Below are 26,979 nucleotides of genomic sequence, written 5' to 3'. Positions count from 1 at the left end.
GCAAAACATTTAATGGACACAAAAAAGGAAAATAATTTGATTATGTGTATGGTAATATTTTTCAACTAATATAAAGTGTATTCATACTGGGAAAAAAAGAAAAAAAGGGTGTAAGTACTATATAATATGTATATGAAAGCATTTTGTTAACAATAAAGAACTATATAGTTTTTTAAAAATGTTGGTGGGACAGCAGGTGGTGTAGTGGGCTCCCAAGTGGTTGACCGCAGTTTGTGTCCTGGACCCGGTGGCTTGAAACTCACACTGGGCGTGGTGTGTGTGTGCACACCCAAAATCCTGAGAGGAGGATGGACTGCGACATGGCCACCTCCCTGGATGGGGTGACTCCTTGCTCTCTGGTGAGTGCACACACCCTATAGCAAAAATCTCTTAAAAAAAGTTGGCATATTACAACTTGGTGTTTCTATGTATTTCTTTACTTACATAGGTAAGTTTAGAGAGAATAACTTTTTATTTGCCAAAGTATATGTGCTCTTGCCATAGAGAGGGAAAGTGAAGAAGCACCTGCCATGAGATATGCTCACAACCCACTCGCTTCTCAACGTCTCCCTCCTTTCGAGATTGTGGGCATGCATGCAGCACATATGCCGGGCATGTTTTCAAGCCACCAGGTCCAGGATTTAGCTGGTCTTTAGACAGTATAATTTTTTTTTTTTTTGGAGAGGTTTTTGCGATAGGGCGCGTGTGCTCGCCAGACAGACAGACAGAGACAAAGAGACAGAAAGCGAGAAATCACCCCCCAGGGGGGATGGTCACGCCGCAATCCCTTCTCCTCCATTCTCCTCTCGGGATCTTGGGCACGCACGCACACGCGCCCGGCGTTTGAGTTTTAAGCCACCGGGTCTGGGACGCGAACCGCAGTTGACTACGTGGGAGCCCAGCGACATAGCCATTATGCTAACTGCTGGTTCCCTAGACAGTATAATTTTAAAAAACTCCCATATCATCAAAAACTTTTTGAGCTTTTTAATGATTGCATCATACCTTGCTATATGAGTTAATTGTAATTTATTGATTCAAGTTGAGATTTACTGACAGATAGTATTAGTGCTATTATCAATTCTTCTTTTTAACATATGACAAGATTTCTACCTGACAACACAAACTGTCCAATATATGAACAATGCTATACATACCAGACCAGAAAAATGACTGCTATACCTATCTTTTTATTAATACATTTTTTGAGAGTTTTTTCTTTTTTTTTTTTTTTTTTTGGTACAGGGGGCATGCGCGCGCCAGCAAAAGCAGGCGGTGCATGCGCTTGCCAGAAAGACAGAGACAGACAGAGACACAGAAAGCAAGAAATCACCCCACAGGAGGGATGGCCACAATCCCTTCTCCTCCATTCTCCTCTCGGGATCTTGGGCATGCACTCACACGCACCTGGCGTTGAGTTTAAGCCACCGGGTCTGGTACTCGAACCGCGGTCGAACAACATGGGAGTCCAGCAACATAGCCATTACGCCAGCTGCTGGTCCTAATTTTTATATATATATAAATATGAATGAGAGATTTTTGCTATAGGATGCATGTGCTCACTGAAGAGACAGAAAGCAAGAATCACCCCCCCCAAGGGTAGTTGGGCATGCCACAGTCCCTTCTCCATTCTCCTCTCGAGATTTTGAACACTCATGCACAAGCATTTGGCTTGAGTTTTAAGCTGTCCAGTCCGGGACTGGAACCACAGTTGACTATGTGGGAGTCCAGTGATGTAACCATTATACCATCTGCTGGTCCCAATACCTTTCTTTAAAAGAACTATTCATTTATTTTTATCATTATTTTAAAATTTGGTATAGGGCAAATGTGCTCACCAGAAACAGACAGAGAATGAAAACTGCCAGGCCCAGGGCTCAAACTGTGGTCAGCTACGTGGGAGTCTAGTGTCTTAACCACGCCACCTACTGGCCCCCTATACCTATCATCTTTTAATGGGAATTTCATTTACATGAAAGTATAAAGTTAAAAGCATTAACATTTGTGAAACTCACCATAAAGCCAAGAGAATTCTGGAAGCACACTTGGATTAGGAGGGTACAAGCAAGCAGCCTGTGGAAATGGTTGATGAAAAGCATACTGTGAAAAAAATGGCTGTTGAAAATGGTAAGAACTGGGCATTTGAGCTTGAAAATACCCACTAGCTGGCAAAAAGTCATTGGCTTGTGGCTCCCCAGCAAAGTAAGTAAAGTACTGTGAGCACAGAAGAGTAGAATGTGTGTCTTGGACAGCACTTGCAACTGCCGTCAGCAGCCCAGCAGGAGGCGGCTGCATGTCATACGACGTTACCCCTTGGTAGGTCTGGGCAACAGCACTGCCGCCCCTGCTGCTGTAATGATAAACACACCAAGTGTACGACGGATACACAGCTCCAAAGGAATGCTCAGAAGTATATGCTGGGCTATGTGCAGATGGTGGGAGCTCACTCCAGTCTGAGGCAGCACTGAGAGTTAGGACTTCCGCATTTCTGTCATCCTGCTGTTCAGAGAGAGAGCACCTTGCTGTGTGATTCCTACCAAGAGTTAGGTCCCCACCTGCTCCACATCGTCCAGGACTAGGATTCAGTGCATCCTTCACATTCTTCTCCAACTCCATTTTTGGTGACTGTGTTTTATCTATTTGCAAAACAGGAACTTTGTTCTCACTAAATATGGGTTCTGAAGAACTGGTGTATGTGGTATTCTTAATAGGTGAATTTAATACTTTACCATCTTGAAGTTCCAAGACTGCCTGACTCATTTCTAGATTGGTGTGGCTATCCTGCACAAAACGGAAAACAGGTTTTGAGGACACCAATGCATTAGGTGCAAGAGAAACATTAGTTCCTGGTTTTATGTTTGAAAGACAAAATTTCTGTGTGGTATTTGAAGAACTTTTAAGTTTCTGCACAGATGTCTCATGGCCTTCTGAAAATATGCCGTTTACAGTCTCTTGTTCATAAAACACAAAAGGACCACAGTCTTTGTTATTATTTTTAGTTTCAGCGACACCAAAATGCTCATTTCTTTTCTTTGTGCTATTTAAGTTCCTGGGCTGTCCACTACAGTGTTCTGAAATATCAGATGAAATATTAGTTAAGTCAGTTTTGCTTTCTGATTTTGATGAACATGTATCTTTTAGGCACGTTAAAGGTAAAAGTGAGCCAGGTGGTGATCTCTGTATTTCACCTCTTGGAGATACATGTTTTTCCAGATGGTAAGATGAGCCTGATCTTACTTTGTTTTTACTTCTGAGATGAGATCCTGTAGTCCTATAATAATATACACATACAGATAACTTTAAATATATGAAGTCACAAAATTTCAACCAAAAATATACTGGAAAATTTTATTGAGGCGTTCTTAAGATTTAAATTTTCTTAAAAAATATATATTTTCTTTTAATTGACAGTATACAAAGTATCATTCTTTCCCAAAGTTACTCCCTTGGTCTGAACATAGCAACTTTTCCTACAAATGATAATACACTCCACAAAATATATTTTCAATACTGTAATAAATTACTTGGTCTCATGGACATTTCCTGGTAGTGGCTTTTAAAAAGTGCATTAACTCGGAGCCAGCATGTGGTGTGATGGTTAAGGGTGCTGGACTCCCACGTGGCCGACTGTGGTTTGAGTCCTGGACCTGGCGGCTTGTTTTCTCACTTTCCCTCTCTCTTACTCTGTCCCTCTCTTGTCAAATTGAAATAAAGTTAAATAAAATAATTCTTAAAAAAAAGAAAAGAATGTTAGCTCCTATTATCAATTAGTCCAGTTCCAGCCCTTCTTCCTCTGTCATGCTGACGACCGTCATTGCTCAGACAGCAGCTGGTCAGCCTACCACTACCCTCTTCCTTCCCCTGCAAAGACCTGGTTCTGCACAAACTTAAGAGATATGTATATATTTATATATAAAGATATATCTTTCTATAAATATATATACACACACACATACATATATATCTTTCTATATTTATATCTATATACATATCTAATAGATATATCTGTATCTGTGTGTGTATATACACACACACACACACACACACACACACACATATATATATATATATATATATTTTTTTTTTTTTGTCTGTTTATCTTCAAGTCCAGAAAAAGAAGACCTTCAAAATTCTTGCCAGTTTAGTCTCCCTGGTATTCTTACCTATACTGTCAAAAAGGCTGAGTGAAGCATTAACTATGGGAGTTAATGCTAGAACTAGGAAGTTAACACAGGTCCCCAAGGTAATTTATATTTTTTTGGCACTTTATCAAGTTCTTTGAATTATTTGTGGAAGAGTAACAGTATGGTGAGACAAGGGAAAAAAGTATTACTTCTCTGTAATTCATCTCTGGCCTGGAATAGAATACATATATCCTTAGAAATCTAAAAGTCCCATATTTTACTGAATCTAAGAAAGGCATCTTAAAAATAACCTGCATTGCCATCCAACCTCATGTAACACTTGGAGTACCCAGAAGTATAATTCTGACTTTATCACATTTCTAGTGTGTTTCAGTGACAGTCTGACCTGGATGGTCTATTTGACAGCTGCCTGGATGGTCTATTCTTTTATGTACTCTCTTAGAAGATACTTATTTCCATAAAGACAGCACCTACACTAACCTTTTATTGGAATTAATTTCTCTGCTAAATTGATGTTTGATGCTTTTTCTTTTTCCTTTTTTTACTTTGCCAGAGGTTGTGCACATTTATGAAAGTGAGTGAGCGAGCAAGCAACTCCTGGAAGGGATAACAGCACCACAATCCCTTCTCCTCCATTCTCCTCTTGGGATTTTGGGCATACACACATGCACACCTACTGCGACATTAAAGCCACACACACAGTCAGCCACGCAGGATCCAGCCGCCTTAGCCACTATGCCACCAGCTGGCCCCACTGATGCCTTTTAATCAGACAGGTCTCACTGTGTCACAACCCTCTTGCCTTGATCTCCAGAAGAGCCGGGACCACAGGTGCATGCCACCGCACCAGCTTTAGGTGGGCTGGGATTTAAACCTGGCCTTCCCCCGAGGCTCAGCCTGACAAGTAGTAGCATTTACCAGAGTGTGCTACCATGGCTGAGACACATTTTTCTGAGAAGCAAATACTCCCAATACATGGTTCACGAAACTCAGATGATTATAGCCAGGGTTTACATAATCCTTCTAATAGCCTGCTTGTTTTTATTTCACTACACAACTATTCAGAGAGCCATGTACTAGGAAAAAGATTCTAGAAGGGTACCAAATAAAATGTCGTATTTCAAGATGCAAAACCAAGTAAGACAGAAAGGAGGTTGCTTATTTCTATTTATTATTACTCATTATTTGTCACAAAATGTACAAAAAAAAAAGCTAGTCAGAAATTCAAAATCTTGGACCAGAGGATAGTGTAATGGTTACACTCCTAGACTCCCACATGGCTGACTGCAGCTGGAGTCCTGAACCCTGGAGGCTTGAAATTCACACCGGACAAGTGTGCGTGCATGCCAATATCCTGAAAGGAGAATGGAGAAGGGATTGCAGTGTAGCTTCCCACCTTAGCGGAGATTTCTTGCTTTCTATCCATCTCTCCAGCAAGTGTATGCGCCTGTGACCAAAGAATCTCTCTTAAAAAAATAAAAAGAAATTCAAGATCTTACAGCAGGGGATGAAAGAAAAGATGGTTGTCAGACCACTTCAAATAAGAAAAAACAATGTGAGTTTTCTATTTGAGATTTTTTTTTTTGGAGAGGTTTTTGCTATAGGACACATGTGCTCGCCAGAAAGACAGAGATAGAGAGACAGAAAGTGAGAAATCATCTCCCAGGGGGGACAGCCAGGCTGCAATCCCTTCTCCTCCATTCTCCTCTCGGGATCTTGGGCATGCACGCACATGCGCCCGGCGTGAGTTTAAGCCACCGGGTCCGGGACTTGAACGATGGTCGACTACATGGGAGTCCAGTGACATAACCACTATGCTAACTGCTGCTCCTGAGATACTTATTTTACATAAAACATCTTTCTGTAAAACGGTAGTATATTTCTATGTGTATAGGTCTTTGACACACATGATTTATGTTCCATTTACTAATATAAAATCCACAAGTTAAAAAACAACTAAATACTTGATCTATTCTCTTATGCTCTTTTTAATAAACCAGTCAGAAAGCTCCATCAACTTTTCTTTATTTTTTATTATTTTTTTTGGAGAGATTTTTGCTATAGGGCGCATGCGCTCGCCAGACAGACAGAGACACAGAGACAGAAAGCGAGAAATCACCCCCAGGGGGGATGGTCACGCCGCAATCCCTTCTCCTCCATTCTCCTCTCAGGATCTTGGGCACACACACACATGCGCCTGGCGTGAATTTTAAGCCACTGGGTCTGGGACGCGAACCGCAGTCGACTATGTGGGAGTCCAGCAACATAGCCATTACGCTGACTGCTGGTTCCCAGCTCCATCAACTTTTTAATGTCTGTCAAATAACAATTTCCCTTTCTTAGTCTGTAAACAATCACCTTTTCCTATGTCTTAGCTTACTTCTAAACATACTCAGAATATCTGAATATCTGAAAAAAAAAAAAACCTATCTACACACAATGATAGCCTTAAATACTGAGAGAGTAACGTTCAATTCCTTAGGCCTAACTTAGACATCACAGAGCATGAAACTAACTTTTCCTTCTTTAGCCTACTCTTGTTCCTTCAGTTCACGTAGAGTCAACAGAAGTGCACGAATGGCTGTTCGACCCTCCCCCTCACATCTGCCCAATCTCGCTGAGGCCTTCTCTCACATCTGCCCAATCTCGCTGAGGCCTCTCTCACATCTGCCCAATCTCGCTGAGGCCCTTCCCTCACATCTGCCCAATCTCACTGAACCCTCTCTCACACCTGCCCAGTCTCGCTGAGCCCTCTCCAGGTGGGCTGAGGGCGACTCCTACCTTGGCGGCTTGAACGCGGCCTTTTCTCTGCTCATCTCCGTGACATCTTCCACGTTAACCTGTGTTTAAAAGATACAAAGAAAATCCACATTGGTGATGACAAACCAGATCATGAGTATTGTGACATTAAATATTTCCAACTGCTTATCTGTCATTATCTAAAATCGATGACCTTTCACTCTCACCAAAAAGAAAAAAACAAAAACAAATAAACCAGCATATCTCCTGGAATGCCGTGTTTCACGTTTGGAGTAACTTTTCTTTTAAAGAAATTCACAACGGGGACCAGCAGTTAGCATATTGGCTATGTCGCTGGACTCCCATGTAGTTGACCACAGTTTGAGTCCCGGACCCGGTGGCTTAAACTCACGCTGGGCGCGTGTGCATGCATGCCCAAGATCCCGAGAGGAGAATGGATGAGAAGGGATTGCAGCGTGGCCATTCCTCCTGGGGGGTGATTTCTCGCTTTCTGTCTCTATGTCTCTCTTTCTGGTGAGTGCACGCACCCTATAGCAAAAATCTCTCCAAAAAAATTGCAACGTTCTTCTCACGCTCACATCTCAAAGCCAGTCTTGGAGCCCGCTCAGACCCTGTCTTACGCCTGTTTTATCATGCCAGTCACTAAGCCCTGTCCATTCCTTCTTAACTTTATTACTTTGCTATCGGCACACATGCTCGTGACAGAGATGAGAGAGAGAAAGAGGCTACATCACAAGCCCTTCTCCTCCATGTCTCCCTCCTTGTGAGATTTGGGGCACCCATGCACATACACACCAAGCATGTTTCTCGAGTCACTGAGCTCAGGACTCAAACCCAGCAGCCAGCCATGTGGGATCCAGCTCCTCCACCACACGCCACAGCTGGCCCAGTCCCAGCCACTCTTTTTTTAAAGAATTATTTATTAAACTTTGTTATGATTATTTCTTAATTTGGCCAGAGAGGGACAGTGTGTATGTGTGTGTAAGAGAGAGAGAGACAGAGAGAGAAAGAGAGAGAGAGAGAAAGTGAGAAAGCAGGCTGCCAGGTCTGGGACTCAAACCATGGTCAGCCATGTGGGAGTCCAGTACCTTAACCACCATTCCACCTGCCGGCGCCCCCATCTACTCTTTAAAGTCTCTCAAATAAAACTTTTTCTTACTCTATAAAACAGCAGCCTTTTCTAAGCTGTGGTTAACACAATTTCTACCTGTATTCAGAATCGCAGAATCTCTTTTCTCTGTACAGCACAGAAAACACCCATTTCACATGACAGTACGCTTGAATGTGTACAGAAGGGGTTCAAATTCCCTAGGCCAGTATTTAAAACAATGTAAAACCTGAAACAACCTTCCTCTCCATCCCAAGCTTACTCTTGCCCATTAAGTTAAACTGTTCCAGACTCACAATTCTAAACTATTTTCCCAGATGTCAATCAGCATTGTGCCTCTGCTCACACTCTTGTCCATAACTGAAACACTTACTTCATTTTCACTTTCATCTGGTAACATTTTTGCCCCTAAGGTGAAGCTTTGGTCTGCATTCTTTCATAAAATCAATCTATCTTCTCTACCAACCTAAGACTTTTCCCTTCTTTCTTTTTCAGTCTCTACAACCTTTACAGTCTGTCGCTTCATTCCTGGTGTAAAGTATACATGTACTCTTGCTGTTTTCAAAGTATGCTTGTAAGCAGGTTACTAATCACCTCCTGTAAGTACAACACAGTAGATGCTGATTCAATTCCCTCTTTTTTTTTTTTTTAATAGACCACAGATTAGTTTATTTTTAACACACATCATGCCATGGATTCATAGGGAGTAGGTTCCAGCAGCTCCCACATCTGTGAGCTTAGCTAAGAAGAGCATTTATGCTCTACAGAGGAGGCCAAGTTTTCCATCAGTGTATAAGTGGCTGACCTTTCTTGCTAAAATCCTTACCCCTTAGCCGCTGTCATTTTGCAGCAATGTAATACACATCACACAATAAAGGGAGCTTCCAAGGCTCTTTTAGATACTTATATTTCATATCACCTTGAGAAGAAGCTCAAGGCAACTTTTGTTTATAGGATGGAAATCCTGTAAAACCACTTCTCCATGATCCGCTTGCAATGAGATAAACTGAGGAGAAATCGGGTCATCAGCTTTATGTACTGTAATTTTCACTACCCAATGGATCAGTGTCAACCATTCATAATGTACTCTTTTTTAAAAATTGTCTTTGCTTTTCTTAATTCTAGTTTATTATTTCCATTTCTTTCGTCATTTTGGTTAATCACTGGAAGATGGCGGTTCCAGACAATAGGTCAATTCCCTCTTAAACTAGTATAAAAAATACAATTAGAGTGAGCAGAGGAAGAATCCTACTTTTCATTTTGCATGTAAGTTTGTTTACTTCTGAATGAAAATAATTCTCCAAAAATTGAGTGGTAGGTCTGAGCGTAAACCAAGACAACTATCAGCGGGGCTCTAGAGCTAGGCTGCCTGGGTTAGGTCTGGGCTCTCTAATCTACTGTGTGACCTCAGGGGAGGGACTTACTCTTTCTACGCTTCAGTTCCCTTAACTTTACATGAGACAGTAATAAAGCATATATCGTTAAGATTTTTTTTGTAAAGAAAAAGGTAATGTTCGATTCCTTAAAACAGTGCAAAACACACAATAAATGCTATGTAAAATGTTAAAATATATTCCTATTGGGCCAGCTCTATGGCCTAGTGGTTAAGGGGGCCAGATTCCACCTGGCTAACTGTGTAGTTTGAACCTAAACCCCAGAACTTGAAAAACATGCTGGGCATGTGTGTATATACGTGCCCCAAACCCCACCAGGGTGGAGGAACGGAGAAGGACGTGGCACGGCCACACCTCATTGGGGTGCTCTGTCCCTCTCCTCTCTCTCCAGCACGTACACTCGCCTCCTGGCAACTGAAAATAAGCATTTAATCAGGCTTATTTCAACTCTTTGAGAATCATCTGGAGGTAGATGTCAGTGCTCCATCGAGATGATAATGGTCAGGCAGACGTGCTCATTAGCTAGTTTTTAATATTCACTATACGGGGAATAGGCTTAGTACATATAAACTAGTTGGTTTGAGTCCCAGACTTGGTGGCTTGCTTTCTCACTTTCTCTGATCAAACTGGAAAGTAATAATAATAAATAAAGTTAAATATTTCTTTAAGAAAGTCACTCACTCAACACACACTCATAATATTGAACTTTCTCTGAAGAAGCTATTATCACTCACATTCTTCCAAGAAATGTTTCCTAAATTAGTTTTTAAAAGTAGACATTTTCAAGGTGTCTGCCACATACAGAATCATTTATATAATTTTACAGGTATCACAAATTGTTAAATCTAATACTTTAGTTAGTAAATTCACTTTGCAAGGCAATATTTAAAGCATTCTCAATTTGTACAAATCTACAAATTACTTCCTCTAAAGGAGTAGATTTGCTCTCAAAATAAATACTTGACTTTTTTTTCCTTTTAGGATTTTGCCATAGGGCACATGCCCTCACCAGAGAGGAGAGAGAGAAATGGAAAGGGAGAAAACATTTGATCCGTGGGAAATGCCCATAAAAACCACAATGAGATACCACCTAACCCCCTGTTAGAACAGCTAAGATTATAAAAATAAAGAATGGTAAGTGCTGGTGAGGTTGCAGTGAAATGGGAACTCTCCTACACTGTTGGTGAGAATGTAAATTAGTACAGTCATGGACGAGTAGATGGCATAATGGTTACATCAAAGGACCTGCACATGGCCAACAGCAGTTCAAGTCCCAGACCTAGTTTGAAACTCTCACAGGGCATGTGTGCCTGCATGCCCAAATCCCGAGAGAATGGAGGAGAAGAAAGTGCGGTGTGACCATCCCTCCTGGGGCATGATTTCTCACTTTCTGTCTCTGTCTCTCTGGTGAGCACACGTGCCCTATAGCAAAAAGCTCTTTTAAAAAAAATTAGTCCAGCTACTGTGGAGAACAATATGGAGGTTCCTCAAAAATCTATAAATAGAACTTCCATATGATCCAGCAATTCCACTCCTGGGTATCTACCCCAAGGACAGGAATACATTCAATTAGAAAAACATTTGCACATCTCTGTTTACTGCAACATTATTCACAATTGCTAAGACATGGAATCAACCCAAATGTCTAAGAATGAATTTTAAAAGTGTGGCACATATACACTATGCACTACTACTCAATAAAACACTACGAGACCCTGACATTTGATAGAAAATGGACGAATATGGAAGATTTAATGCTAAGTGAAGCAACCCAGACTATGAAAGAGGGGTATTGTATAATATAAACCAAATGTCTGCACTCATGGCAATAACGGAAAGATAAGGTATAAAAACATGGAAAGCAACTGTGGATATCAGAGAGTATGGGAGAAGGGTGGAAAATGGGTGTGGGAGGGATACAATCAAGGGGAACAAGGCAAAACATTTAAAGGACATGAAAACAAAAAATTACCTGTTGATTATATGTATGATAATATCTTTGACTAGACTAAAATACAGTGTATTCATGCTGGGAAAATTTTGTATACTATAAAGATAAATAGTGACTGAAGGTAAAAAAAAAAAAAAAAAGTTCATACCTTTTGCTTTTTACAGCTGGAGATAGCTATATTTTTCTCTTGTTCCTGAGAGTTTTCACATTTGTCTAGAGTGATAGGTCGTTTTTTAGAAGAATTTGTAACATTTTTAATTATGTACTCTGAAATTGAGGGTACCTTCATAGAAATACTGGATTTATTGACATTTCCCCCAGGTTTTATAACATGAATATCCACCTTTTCTTTTCTCTTCAGTTGGAGAGTCTTCCTTCTGTTATATAGCATTTGACACAGGATGAAGGAAACGGTTAATTCAGCATTTTTATTAGCACATACCGTCTTCATGTGTTCAATTGTTTTCATGATTTTCATAGTATGAGCCATCTTTCCTAAATCCTTTCGAGGGGAAGCCATTATGTTTTTGAGCAGTGTAGAAAACTGACTGTAGTTATAGTCTAACTCTGTCACAGTGCTCCCATAATTTATGGATGCAATATATGGCACAAAGCCAGTGTATGTGGAAACTGAATACTGAGACTTCTTCAGAAGTTTTTTTATTTCTGAAAGTTCTTCAAGTTCTCTTGAGAACAAATGAAAAGCATAAAGACAATTGACGGCCTCATTATATTTGTAGATAACATCCAGATCCTTCTTAAGTTCAGAAACAGCAGTATCTATCACTTCCCAAAGGCAATCTGTTGAGTTACCTTTAAGGCAGGAAAAGGAAGCCATTTTTTCTTGGCAATGAATCAGCTCAGGAAGCAGGGACAAATCAAACCAAAGCATACCCCGAAATCTCTGTTTGTCTAGTTTCTTCGCCATTGAGTTTTTAAGAAAGTGAACAGTTTCTGAGAGCATGACAATTTCAATGTATGTCTCAACAGCTGCAGGTTTTAAAATGATAGCCTCATGGTTGCGGTTTTTTACCATGTCCAAAACATTTTCTTCTGTGATAAGAATATTATCTATGTTATCCTCTTGAAGCATCTGGAAGTATTTTTTCAAAATTGCTAAGTGATCTGTACATCTCAAAGAGAGTTGCTGTAATTTTCTGAAGTCTGCATATTCAGCTTGTTCCAGTATTTCACTAATACAACAAATATCTGGATGTGAAAGCAAAGTACTGTTAAACCTATAATTTTCCATGCTAATTGCTGATTTCTTTATTACATCATCTGACTTTCTGGAAGCAATCATATGTTCCTCAAGCCCAATACTGGGAATTGGCTTATTGTTTAACTCTTTAGACAAAGTATCGTATATTTTCTTCAGCTTAGCATAAGCACATTGATTCATTTTGAGTAGCATTTCTTTGTTCTTCTTTCCTGAGTACTTTTTGTCAAAAGATTGTTTTCTTTCTTTCCAAGTAAGTGTTTTTGCAGCATCAAAAAAGATATGTTCCAGGCCATAAAGAGATACCTGAATGTTTACTGCCTCATTACTCTTGATAAAATTAACTTTTGAGGAGATCATTTCTATGATAATCCATAAATGGTCTTGTTTTCCTGGACATGACTGTACTTTAGGAGCGTTCCTGTATGCACTGATCAGGTTTAAAGTACTTTTTCTTAAGATTTCTAGGTCTCCTAAACTATCTCCAAAGTTAACGCCACAGGTAAATGGAACAGACAAAGAAAAATCAAAGCAATCAGAACAATGCCTCATGATGGCTTCACATTCATCCATCTGTCGTTTGTATTTTAAAAACGCATAATATGAATTATTTTCCCTTTTTGTTTCTTCAAACAACTCAATTAACTGATCATGGTAATTCTGCAACTCACAGAATGCATTATACTTTAACCTTCCTTGAAAAGCAGGATAGAAATTGGACTGCTGTTGATATCCACGTGGTCTGCCCAGTAACTCACCATACAGTGTCTTGTCAAACCAAAGCAAACTTCGGAATGTTGGTTCACCTTTTAATAGCCTCTTTTTATTTTCAATGAACTGAATAGTTTCCATCATCATTTGAAGTTCTACCAAAGTGTCAACAGCACAGGGCTTTAATTTGTGCTTCCAGTTATTCCACAAATTTTGTTCTACCAATAGTTCTCTTGAAATCAGAATTTGTTCAAGGGAACATTCTTGCTTCCTTTCAAATGCTTCAACAAATAAAGGGAGAATATTTCGACAAACCTCAGTTTCTTCTTGGAGAATCTGTAAAGATGATGCTTCATCTGCTCTCTGTAAAATTTGAGACAGCTTAGTTATAAGGGCTGGACAACTGGCTGAGCATTTTTTTGCTTTAAATTCATTCACGTGTGAAGTAGGCTTCTGAATAGCAGTGACTTTAGAGTGGGCATGTAAGACAGGGAAATGAAGAACTCCCAGAATGTCTGGCTCACCTGGCTGAGAATCACTAGCTACTTCTGAACACAGTATTGAGTCTGGCTGAGAGTTACCGCCAACCTTCACTCCCCTATATTTTTTCTTGTTAAGCTGTTTAAACACTGTGTTCTTTGAAGAGCCTGCATCAACACTCATATTTTTAATGGTAAGATGAGAATCACTCAAGTTATTTTTAACTGTTTTCTCATTTATGTGAGAGAGTTCTTCTCTTATGATCTTATTCTGGCTTTTGTACCCAGTCTTAACAGTTGATGCTTCAGTCATGCTTTTGTTAACTAAGTCTTTTGCGTCATCAGGCTCTTTAACTCTCCATATTTTTCTGTTCTGAATGTCTTTCTTTGCAATGTATTTATCTTTAGAACTCTTCTCTTTCAAGAGCAATGATCTATCACTGGAAACCAGCTTCTTCGTTATATTTTTTCCATGACTTTTATTTTCATTTACTAACATCAGATCCAACTCAGAATTCTCTGCAACATTTCTTTCTTTCCCATCTACCTGGGAACAATTACTTTGAGGGCATTGTTCTACCTTTGGAAGTTCCTCTGCACCATCTCTCTGCTGACAGTGTGATGTAGTGCATGCTGCAAAAGAACCAATAGCAAAAATTCTCGGTTTACGCAAGTAAGATTTGGAAGATTCTCCCTCACTGTCTGTCACAGGAGCAGCAGGTAACAACTGAGGGATACTGTACTTTCTGCTTGCTGTCAAAGGCAGGTTTAATGGGTCCATAAAAAAGTTTCCTATCCTAATGCTTGGTTTGGAGCTTTCAATAGCAACTGCCCACATTTCTGTAGGAAAACTCACTTCCAAGTTTCTTTTACACCCAGATAAAAGAAGACTGTCTTGTTTGTAGATACCAACATTTAAAAAGTGCTTCATATTTGATTTTAAGACTGAAGTAAGTATACCCATTTTCACCTTTGTGTGTGGTATATAACTTGCATGATTTTTGTCTGTGCTGTAACTTATCCTGTTTCCTTTTTTACAACTTAAAAACACCGAATTACTTTCATTTATTACTACATTAACCTCAGAATTGTCTTTGGTTGTATCCTCAATATTATGTGCTGAACGGTTCTCAGACTTCTCATATTTACTAATGTTGGATAAAAACTCTGTGTCAGTTTGATTTCCTTTTTCAGTTAGTTTCTCATTTGTGTGGCCTGGGGAAAATAGACACCTACTTTCTGTGGAAAGGGGCTGATGTTCTGATGCTCTGGAATTTCTCACACTGCTATTTTTATAAGTTGACTGATTTGTACTTTGGGTTGTGAGGGGTAGGAGCAACTGTGATTCAGCATGTTGTTCTTGATCATAAAATTCCCTCATGTGAATTGTAGTGTGACTTTTAGAGACACTGCTTGCCACACTTCCCCTGGAAAGGCTCTTTGTGACTCTCTCTCCATTTGTTTCATAAGACTCCGTCTTTGACACATGGGTTAATGATTTACCAACATCAAATCCTATGGCTCTTCTCTCTCCCTGTTTATCATAATTTCTTTTTGACCAAAAATGCTTAGTGGAATAATATTTCCTTTCAGACACAGTACTGTAACCTTGAAGGTCACAGCTTTCCCAGAAATTATTGCATACAATTGCATATGATTTTGGTAATGGGACCTTTCTTTTCTCTCCCACTTTGGCTATGAGTTGCAAAGATGTGTGAACTCTTCTATGAGCTTTTTTTAGGTGAAGAACGGCTCTGTCAAGTTTTCTGGAAAGACGTTTACTTTTGCATAAAGATGCTTCACTATTCAGAATATCCAGGACACTCCTAATGTGCTTTTCTGATTGTGAAAATGTTTTAATTCGTCCTTGGGATAATGAAAAAAAACACTCAGATGTGTCGTGAGGAATTACCCTCTTCTTTCCCCCACAAATTTCGTGCTCTCTTAAATCTTTGTGTGACATGTTCTGATTCCTGTAAGATGTATGTAGTTTTCTTTTGCTAATTCTTGGTCCCCTATCCTTTTTACTTCTAGAATCATTAGAGTCAGCTTTTGATTTTGTAAAGAAATATCTACTTCTGCTATTTCTTGTTGTGACATCAGAAGGTTGAGTAAACAAAGATTCATTTTTTTGTTTTTCAGACATAAGATGTACATGTGTATTAGGACTCAAGTCAAAAGAAAGGGAGAGTGCAGACTTACTCACTAATCCAGATTCTTGCTTTGTATTACCAAATTTATCTTCACATGGGTAACCTGAATTTTCACCAGAAGGCTGGAAATAACTATAAAATTCTGGATCTTCCCTCTTCTCATTTATTTCTGGGTTTGTGGCTTCAGTTAAATCTTTGCGAAAATTATCTTTCAATGCAAGGGAGTCTGCAGAGAAGCTACCTTCTGGCCTAACTGTATTTGTAATTGTAATTTGTAGATCTGGAAGTAAAATTGGTGTGAGGCGCTCTGTTTTGCTTTTTTGTGTAAAGGAATAAAAACAATTATTCTTAGAGCAATGCCGATCACTATTTTCCCTTCTTGTTGTGCTTTGTGAAATTTCTGCCTGCACATTACTGCTTCCAAACAGACCTTCCCAATCGATGCGGGCCTTCAAAACCTCATATATGTCTCCAAAGTCATCATAATGTGCATTTCCATGGCTAAGTGTATCTTCTTGAAATAGAACAGTATCACCACATTGTTTTGATTGTACTTCAATCTCATTTTCTGGTTCTAAACTTTGAAGAACTTTCTCATCTGTTGGTTGATGAAATGAATCCTGTAGTTTATTTTTCTCTGTATCAATTTCACAGTCAGAAACCCCATGCTGTTCTAACAAACAAGAATCTGTAATCCCAGAAGAACAAGTTCCTTTAAAATGAGAACCCTGGTGATCTTCAAGCTTTGTGCTTACTGCAAGCAAGGTGCTACTGGCTGTGTGTTCTGTAGCATATGAGGCTACGCACAATGAAGAACCTGAAATTTTGGCAGATGTTGTGGAAGCAAAATGATCTATACTTTTTCCAGTAACTTGAGTATCTTTCTGTCTTATAGAATTAACAGCACTTTTACTCTCTAATAATACAGTCTCTTTTGACACATAGTTCTCTCCCCAAGTCAAGTTAAATGTAGAAGAAAATTTTTCAGAACTCAGACTTTCTACATTGTTGCCATTTTTATCATCCCTTCTTTCATCCATACTGGTGACATTCTTGTTTATATAAAAACCCTGCTTCTCATCTTCATATATATTCTCTCTGCTGTTTTCTGAAGGTGAAGTACTATCTTGCTCTCTAGATTCATTTTGGTGTCCTTCATCATTATTGCTGCCTTCTCTAAAATTAACGTTCAGGCCTTCATCATTGTTCAAGTGTGCACTACAGAGCAGAACTTGATCCTGACCTTCGTCTTCAATAGGAGGAGCTTCTTTGCAGTCTCTCTGCATGTTTTCTAATGACACTGGCTCATTTTCATTTTCCCGGTGAACAAATATTTGTTCTCTACTTATGCTGCAATTTGAATTGTCAAGAGCTGTTTCAATGTCATGATATGAAATAACTGTATCCATGGGCAGTTCTTCAGCCTGGGGAATAGCATTTGCTTCAGGGAAATCATTAGTCATAATGCTAACACAATTTTGATTTTCTTCTTCCAATTTCAGTTCCATTAGATTGTGAGCAATGGCAAAACTTTTATGAATGTTATCTTCATACGCCAGAGTGTGTTGAGGATGCTTTTGTGAAAGGCACTCTACACTTGGAGTAATATTATTTTGCAGTTCTAATGACAGATGATCCAGTTCATCCTCATCCTCCCTGGTATACATGGAAGACTTAGGTATTTGTAACTCTTGAGCAATTGCTATTTTATCACCCTTTTCTCCAGAAGAATCAAGACTCTCACACTCTGCATATTGTTGGTATGATGGAAAGTAATTATCTACTGAACTTATTCTTGTTTCACTACTAAAATAACTTTCAATTTCTTTCCAAGAAATTTGCTTTTCTCCACATTTGGAACTGTCTTCTGGGTCAGTGAAGTTTCTCATCTTTCCAATATTTTGAATGCACTTATCTATGATGCTTTCTTTCTTTTTTTGAGGGAAAACTGTAGACATCCGGTCACCAGGGTGATGCACAGTCTCTTGAGAAGACTGTGATCCCTGCAAGATGTGACTGTTACATTCCTGTGTACAAGAATTCACTGATTCATCAGAGTGATATGGCTCAGTGCTTTGATTGATTAAAAGTGGGATGTTGCTTCTTTGTTGGGCTTTCAGCACTTCTGCTTCACTGTAGTTTTGGTTTTCAGTGTCTGAAACTACATCTGACAAAGATATTGGAAAAGAAACACTGCCTTGGTCCTTACACTGTCCTTCCATGTTAACTCTTCCGGGAGTTGCATGATCATAATTCTTAGAGCTCATGCTATGGGTCTGAAATTGTGAATCACCAAAAGGAATCTTGAAGCAAGGGGTATCCAAAAAATTCGTAAGAAAAGCACGTTCACCAGGGTCACCCTCAGATGAGAAGGCAGAATTAGTGGGTACAGATGGGAGGTTTATTTCTGAATTAATATAACTTGAACTCTTCTCAAATGGCAAAATCTCATTTAAACCTGCAGTATTATTCTGTTTCCCCAGGTTTTCTTCTCTCCTCATCAGTCTTGGGTCTTTGATGAGTTTTGAAGTAATAACTGTGCTTGAGCCAATATTGCTCTGAAGGGGAAAAGCAGCAGAAAGACCACTTAGAACATTCTGAAGACATGCCAAATTGAACAAGAGGTCACCATCACTAACACGTTCTCTGGTATCACTGGGTGTAAATGAAGAAGCTGAATCTTGTGCAAGTACTTGAGAAGTGTCTCTAGTTCCTGCTGGACTGTGCTCTGTCCCACTGTATGTTTCATGCATAGAAATGCTTCCATTTTGCTGACTTCCACAGGAATTAGAAACATTTGAGTTGGAAGGATTTATCTCTAAATTGAGCCCACTGCACGAACAGTTTTCCTGAATGAATGGATCTACAGGTTTCCTGAAATGCTCAAAGATGACAGTAGCATCTTTTCCTTTTCCAATTCTTTTGGCCACTGTACAGTTATTCAGAGAACATGTTCTTTCTGTGAAAATAATAGGAAAGAAGGAAAAATATGAAGAAAAAGTTTCTACAGACAACTCTATCACTACAAGTAAACTATGCCGTGACTAGTGATTTTAATAACTGAAATATGTTCTCACCAAAAAAATCAAAGAGAAAAGAGGATAAGTAATAAATTAATGAAGTTTAAATGACGTATCATGAAACTTTGTTCTAGAGATCTTACTAAAAATAGTATTTGCCATAAAGTAAATTTTGACAAATATGAAGTTAAAAAAGCAAATAGTAGTAAAACATTTTCCTCACAGACTAGGCCTTTCTTATATATTTTTTCTTTCATTTTTTCCCCCCAGAGTTTTGCTATAGGGTGTGTGTGTTCACCGGGGGGGTGGGGGGTAGAGAGAGAGAGAGAAGAGAGAGAGAAATCACCCCCCAGAGGGGATGGTCATGCCCCAATCCCTTATCCTCCATTCTCTCACGAATCAGGGCATGCACATACATGCACCTGGCATGAGTTTTAAGCTGCAGGGTCCAGGACTCAAACCATGGTCGGCCATGTGAGAGGTCCAGCATCTTAACCACTACGCCACCTGCTGCCCCCAGGCCTCCCTTATATTAACATACAATATCCTGGTACTTAGTAATAGCATCTACATACTACTGGGTAAAATTAGCTCCCTCTATGTACCGTTATCTTGCCTTTTTTCCCTCCACCATAGGAAAACAAAAACTGAAAGGAAAGGGGAATGAGATGGAGAAGTACAGGGAAGAAAACCCCAAAAGTTCCACAAGATAGTTTCCAGGCGCCAAAGCAATTACTATCCCTCTCCATAATGAAGTAAGTATTCCTGCAAATAATGTATACAAATGAAACCTTGAAAAAGGATAGCAATTTTTTCTAATTTATAGAAATGTATTCCTCAAATTTTATAAGGAATCTCGGTTAACAATGAAGGAACTTACAAAAATGCATATTTAACAAGTAAATAATTTTTCATAAAATGTTCACAAATCATTCACAGGTAAATAATATCACAAGAATACTATTTCAAAACAAATTAATGATAGGAAATACCTTTTATATTTATGAAATATATAGTTATACTTTTATCACTAACATGTACCATAAAGTTCTTTTTCATATTATAACTATATTGGAGACTTCTAAATTCTACAAACATTTGTGATGTATTATAGGCTACAGTAAAAATATGTAAATAAGAACATAAAGTTGTTAAAGAGTGTACATATAATGAACAGAAAAAACAAAAGGTGGGTTCTTGTATCTCCTTATTCTAAAATAAAATTCACTGCAAAAAGAGAAAAATGGACTGGTCTCATGGCCTAGTGATTAAGGAAGCCAGATCCCACATGACTCTTCATACAGATTTGGCACCTTGAGAGACATGCCAGCACATGTTCTTATGTGTACAAAATCCCAGCAGAAAGAAGAAATTAAGGAAAAGGGACTGTGGCTTGACCACAGTCCACTGGGGTAGAGGGTGGTGCTTTCTCTCTCTCCCTATCTATCTCTTTGGCAAGCATATGTTCCCTCTGGAAATAAATTTTCTTTTTTTGGAGAGGTTTTTGCTATAGGGCACATGCGCTTGCCAGAAAGACAGAGAGAGACAGAAAGCAAGAAATCACCCCCCAGGGGGGATGGCCACGCTGCCATTCCTTCTCCCCCATTCTCCTCTCAGGATCTTGGGCACACATGCACAAGTACCCAATGTGAGTTTAAGCCGCCGGGTCTGGGAATCGAACCACAGTCGCCTACATGGGAGTCCAGCAGCATAGCCATTATGCCATCTGCTGGTCCCTATAATTAAATATTTTAAAAGATCAAAATGTATGACAAACAAAAAAGGATAAACTGACAAAAATAATGTATTTTTTTTTTCTTGAGAGGTTTTTGCTATAGGGTGCATGTGCTTGCCAGAAAGAGAGAGACAGACAGACAGAAAGCAAGAAATACTCCTCTCAGGATCTTGGGCACACACACCTGGTGTGATTTTAAGCCACCGGGTCCGGGACTCAAACCGCAGTCAACTACATGGGAATCCAGCGGCATACTCATTATGCTAACTACTGGTCCCACAAAAAGAATATTCTGATTGAAGAAGCTTATTACATAATATGTATTATATATATTGGCATTTTAGGATACACAAAGAATATATAAGCATTTTCAAACGATTATTAAAAAGGCAAAAATTATAACAGAAAAGAGGGCAAAGTATACACACAAGGAAATTAAATAAAAACCATCAACCAACACAAAAGGATATTTAACTATATTTAAAAAGCAGTAAGATTCTATTTAAAAAAACTTTTTTAGGTTGGGCCAGCAAGTGGCACGTAGGTTAAGGCACTGGACCCTTCGGCTGACCTTGCCGTTCAAGTCCTAGATCCAGTGGCTTGAAAAAGCATGCCAGGTGCCTGTGCATGTGTGCCCAAAATCACAAAAAGAGAACAGAGAAGGGACTGCAGGTGATCTTCCCTCTGGGGGGTGATTTCTCACTTTTTCTCTCTAGCTCTCTCTTCCTCTCCCCTCAGTGAGTGCATCCGCCCTATAGCAAACTATCAATCAATAAAACGATCTAATATTAAAAATTTTTTAGATTGGTAAAGTGTGTTATTGTTGTTTAAGGTTTTTGTTTACAGATGTGTTAACCAGAAAGAAAGAGAAAGTTGGACCAGCAGATGGCATAATGGTTATGTCACTGGACTCCCACATGGCTGACTGCAGTTCAAGTCCTGGACTCAAAGGCTTGAAACTCACACTGGGCATGTGAGTGTGCCCAAAAAATCTTGAGGAGAATGAAGGAGAAGGGATTCCAGCATGGCCATCCCTCCGGGCGGTGATTTCTCACTTTCTGTTTCTCTATTATCTCCCCAGTGAACACATGCACCCTATAGCAAAAATTTCTCTAAAAAAAGGAAAAAAGAGAAAATGAGAAATCCCCTGGGGGAATGGCTATGCCACAACCCCTCCTTCTCCCAGGGTCTTGGGCATGCATGCACGTGCACTTGGCATGATTCTCATGCTGCCAGGTCCAAGACTTGAACCATGCAGTCAGCCACATGAGACCAAGTGTCTTCACTCTATTGGCCCAAGATTGGCAAAGATTTTAAAGAATAATTATTAGCCTGCATATATAAGCACCCTTTTATATTGTTCATGGGAGTATAAACTGGAACAAATTTTTTAGAAAGCAAACTGACAGTATTCATCAAAATATAATATATAATCTGTATCTACAATAAACTCACATTTACATATTTACCATTCTGATATACTTTCAAAAATACCTGAAGTTACACATACAAGTTACTGTACAGTAACCCAAGACAGTTAAAAGCTGGAAACTTAACTACCAATTAATATGTGAATATCTAAATTACTGACACATCTATTAGAATAGTAAAATTATTGGGGTCAGCAGTTGGCGTAATTGCTGTGTCGCAGATTCCCATGTAGTCGACCGTGGTTCGAGTTCTGGGCCCGGTGGCTTAAACTCATATTCAGGCATGTGTGCGTGTGTACCCAAGATCCCAAGAGGAGAATGGAGAAGGGGCTGCAGCGTGGCCATCTCCCCTGGGGGGGTGATTTCTCACTTTCTGTCTCTGTCTCTGTCTGGCGAGCGCACGTGTCCCTATAGCAAAAACCTCTCAAAAAAAAAATAGTAAAATTACTACATACATATAACAAATCCCCTAGAAAACAGTATTGTATAACCATACAAAGATTAAGATAGATTGCTTAATCTATATACCAATACGAGAAAAGAAATCCAATTATTTAAGTTTGTCTAAGAATCTTACTTTTAAATGACAAAGCATACTAATGCATGTTAATAACTTAAAAGCTGTTTAGGAAAGACAAAAGTGCTATTTTCAGTACTTCTTGTACATTAATTCATTTAGCCTTTCTAGCATCCTTATTTCATTGATGAGGAAACTAAGAGTAATGTGCCTGAGTTTAGTTCTCTTTCCCACTATATAAGATAGCAGGTGAAAAAGCTGCAAAGCAGGGTACTAAGGAGAAGAAACCTGAAGCCAAGAAGGCTGATGCCAGTGGCAAGGTTAAAAAGGGTGACCCCGGGACCAGCAGTTAGTGTAATGGCCATGTTGCTGGACTCCCACGTAGTCGACCGTGGTTCATGTCCCAGACCCGGTGGCTTATACTCACGCCAGGCGTGTGTGCGCGCATGCCCAAGATCCCGAGAGGAGAATGGAGGAGAAGGGACTGCAGCGTGGCCATCTCCCCTCAGGGGGTGATTTCTCGCTTTCTGTCTCTCTTTCTCTGTCTGTCTAGCAAGCGCACGCGCTCTATAGCAAAAACCTCTCCAAAGAAAAAGAAAAAAGGGTGACCTCAAGGCGAAAAAGCCCAAGAAGGGGAAGCCCCATAGCAGCCGAAACCCTGTCCTAGTCCAGGGCATCGGCAGATACTCCCGGTCTGCCATGTATTCCAGGAAGGCCATGTACAAGAGGAAATACTCGGCCACTAAATCCAGGATCGAAAAGAAAAAGGAGAAGGTTCTTGCGACTGTCATAAAACCAGTTGGTGGAGACAAGAACGGTGGTACTCGTGTGGTTAAACTGCGCAAAATGCCTAGGTATTATCCTACTGAAGATGTGCCTCGAAAGCTGTTTAGTCATGGCAAAAAACCCTTCAGTCAGCCTGTGAGAAAGCTGCGAGCCAGCATCACTCTTGGGATCATTCTGATCATCCTCACTGGGTGGTGTTCCTGCAGCAGCTGAGCAGTGGCTTGCTACTTGTAACTGGACCACTGGTTCTTAATAGAGTGTCACTCTGTAGAACCCACCAGAAGTTTGTCATTGCCACCTCCACGAAAATTGACATAAGCAAAATAAAAATCCCAAAGCATCTTACCAATGCTTACTTCAAGAAAAAGAAACTGTGGAAGCCCAGACACCAGGAAGGTGAGATCTTCCACACAGAGAAGGAGAAATAGGAGATTTCAGAGCAGATCAGATTTCAGATTCATCAGAAAGCTGTGGACTCGCAAACTTTACCAAAAATCAAAGCTGTTCCTCAGCTCCAGGGCTACCTGTGATTCGTGTTTGCCCTTAAAAATATATATATATATATATGAGTAATGTGCCCAGGATCACACAGTTCATAAACAGTAGAATCTTAATCAGTATGTTTCACTTCTCTTTAAACTTAACAGAATTTTTACTCCATCTTTGGCATTCTTACCCAATGATGAATGAAAAAACTGCAAACAAATTCAACATCCTCAAAAAAAAGTAAAGAGTGTAACAAAACCAAATAACAATCAATGAAGTTAACTACCAAGTAGGGATCAGTGTCTGTGATGAAGGAAACGTTATCAGTGCTGTCTATCCAACACGGCAACCACTGGTTACCATGAAATGTGCTCAGTGTGACTGAAGAATTCAACTTCCAGTTTAATGTCAACAGCCACATGGACCCAGGGGCTAATGTATGCTGTCTAGCACAGGCTTAGAATACTCCAGAGGAAGATGAGCGAGGATAGCCAACACACGCATCCTTGATGCTGGGTCTAATAAAGGTGTTCCTCAAACTTCACCATCCTGAAAGGCATCCTCTTTGATGAAGGTAATAAGCCATGCAACTGTGTACAGACCAGAGCAGAAGTGGGGAAAGGGCCTTCCCTGTCGTCTCTAAGAAAAGCCTTATAGCTGAGAGAGAATGTGGGTAGAACAACTAGGCAGATTATCACAGAAATTAAAAATGAACAAACTATAAACCAACCAGACCTAACAGTCATCTACAAAATGCTCTATCCAGCAACAGGAAATACACACTCTTCTCGAGTACATGTGAACGTTCCTCCTCTTTAAGAAAAATGACATGCTAGGCTATGAAACAAACCCCAATAAACATAAAGGAAAAGATAACACTATAGTCTCCATCCACAGTGAAATGACATTAGAAATTAGTAAGGAAATTTAGTAAATTTATGAATAGGTAAAAAAATACCACAGTCCCCAAAACTCAAAAGGTCACAGAAGGAATCAAAAGAGAAATGAAAAAAAAAAAACAAACAAACAAAAACAAAAACAAAAAACTTGAAAAACTTGAGCTAAAGGTGCAGTACCTGGGACCAGCAGATTGCATAATGGTTATATCACTGCCTGGGACCAGCAGATTGCATAATGGTTATATCACTGGACTCTCATGTAGTTAAGCATGGTTTGAATCCCAGACCTGGGAGCTTAAAACTCATGCAGGGGAGTGGTGGGGTAGGGTGCATGCATACCCATCCAAAACTCCAAGAAGAGAATGGAGGAGAAGGGATTGCAAAGTGACCATCCCTCCATTGGGTGATTTCGCACATTCTGTCTCTAGGTCTGTCTGGCAAGCATACATGCCCTATAGCAAAAATCTCTCTATCACAAAAAGAAAGGTGCATCTGAAAAACTTATGGAAACACAGATAAAACAGTACTTAGAGGAAAATTCACAGCTGTAAATGACTCCCCCCCACACACAAATGTATGTATATTTTGTTAACAAGTGTATGAACTCACCAGAGAGAGAGAGAGAGAGAGAGAGAGAGAACATGCACCTCCTGATGGAGCTTGGTCATACTGCAATCCCTTATCCATTCCTCCAACTCGGCCAGGAGTTTAAGCCCACATGCAAAAAAGCATCTAGCATGTGTAAGCCGCCAGAGCAGAGAACTGAGCCACATGGTCAGCAATGTGCGATCTGGCTCCCTTTAACAACTAGGCAACAAGGCTGGCCCCAATGCCTATGTTAAGAAAGAAGAAATATTGGAGCCTGCAGGTGGTATAGTGGTTAAGACACTGGACTTCCACGTGGCCAACTGCAGTTCAAGTCCTGGACCCAGCAGCTTGAAACTCATGCCGGGTATGTGTACACGTGTGCCCAAATTCTCCAGAGAAGAGACTGCGGCTTAGCCATCCATCCATGGGGAGTGATTTTTTTGCTCTTTCTCTCCCTCTCTCTGGCAGGCAATATTCACTCTATAGCAAAAATCTCTCAGAAAAAGAAAAGAAAAAGAAAGATCTCACATCCATACCTAACTTTTCACCTAGGGACATCAGAAAAAGATGACAATGCAAAACCTAAAGCAGATACAAGATAAAAAGTAAAGATGAGAGAGAAATTAATGATATATGAATAGTCCTCAATAGGAGATATGCAAATGTAAACTACAATGAGAAAATGTATCATACTAATTAGACTGGCAGAGACAAACTTTTTAAAAAAGTACAGGGGACGTCAAAAAGTTTGTGGGGGAAAAAAAGAACGTTAAAGGACAAGTTTATGGTGCCAGCAGATAGCATGGTGGTTAAAGTCCTGGATTCCCACATGGCCAACTGTAGTTTGAGTCCTGGAACTGGCAGCTTGCTTTCTCATGCCCCCTCCCCCCCATTAAGCACACATGCCCTACAGCAAATTAAAAAACAACAACAAATAAAATTAAGTAATGTTTTTAAAAAGTAAAAGTGTATTTTGTTGTAAAGTTTTTTTTGATATCCATGCAACCACCTTGAAAAACCATTTGACATCATCTTCAGTTTAAGTCGCACATTCTTGGTATAAATATATACTATACTTTATATAAAAACTCTTACATACATGCACTGCAACACTTATATTAATATTTAAAACAGCCACAGGTGGAATAAGGAGAAACTAAGAAGTGCCCAAATATCCCGAGTGGAGGAAGGTACAGTCACACAAGAGTACTCTCTCTCATCCATCCATCCAAGAAAATGAACACACATACTAACATGGAAGAATCACAAAATCAGAATATTAGCAGAAGTCATTACAAAAATCTTACACTGGGATCCCAAATATACACAACGAAAACTGAGTACAACACAACTGTTTCACGCAGAGATGAACAACGTACCAGCTGAACTTCTCTACTCTGAAAACCTAAAATCTGAAATGTTCTAAGATCAGAAAATTTTTGAGTGCTGATATACCACAAGTAGAAAATTTCACACATGAACTCATGTGACAGGCCACAGTCCAAATACAATACAAAAACTCTATATAATCACCTTGAGTTACGTGCATAAACAAACACTCGCGGAACAAGATAGTGTTGGCCCCTTACCAGCTCTCT

At 39.6% G+C, this 26,979-nt stretch overlaps 1 protein-coding gene across 1 annotated transcript in view; it reads right to left on the bottom strand.

The window, feature by feature from the left end:
* TEX15 (testis expressed 15, meiosis and synapsis associated) overlaps positions 1 to 26,979 on the bottom strand; it is a 55,610-nt gene that overhangs the window by 3,923 nt on the left and 24,708 nt on the right. Inside the window, exons 7-9 of the mRNA XM_027767767.1 lie at positions 11,507 to 18,899; positions 6,927 to 6,985; positions 2,016 to 3,271 (exon numbers count right to left, since the gene is read on the bottom strand). Coding sequence (XP_027623568.1) covers positions 2,016 to 3,271; positions 6,927 to 6,985; positions 11,507 to 18,899 — 8,708 coding nt within the window. The remainder of the gene's footprint in view (positions 1 to 2,015; positions 3,272 to 6,926; positions 6,986 to 11,506; positions 18,900 to 26,979) is intronic.

Source organism: Tupaia chinensis, unplaced genomic scaffold (genome assembly GCF_000334495.1).
Source record: "Tupaia chinensis unplaced genomic scaffold, TupChi_1.0 Scaffold144602_1, whole genome shotgun sequence".
Classification (NCBI taxonomy): Eukaryota; Metazoa; Chordata; class Mammalia; order Scandentia; family Tupaiidae; genus Tupaia; species Tupaia belangeri.
Note: the sequence above shows the minus strand (reverse complement) of the source record. Positions and strands in the feature narration are given on the sequence as shown.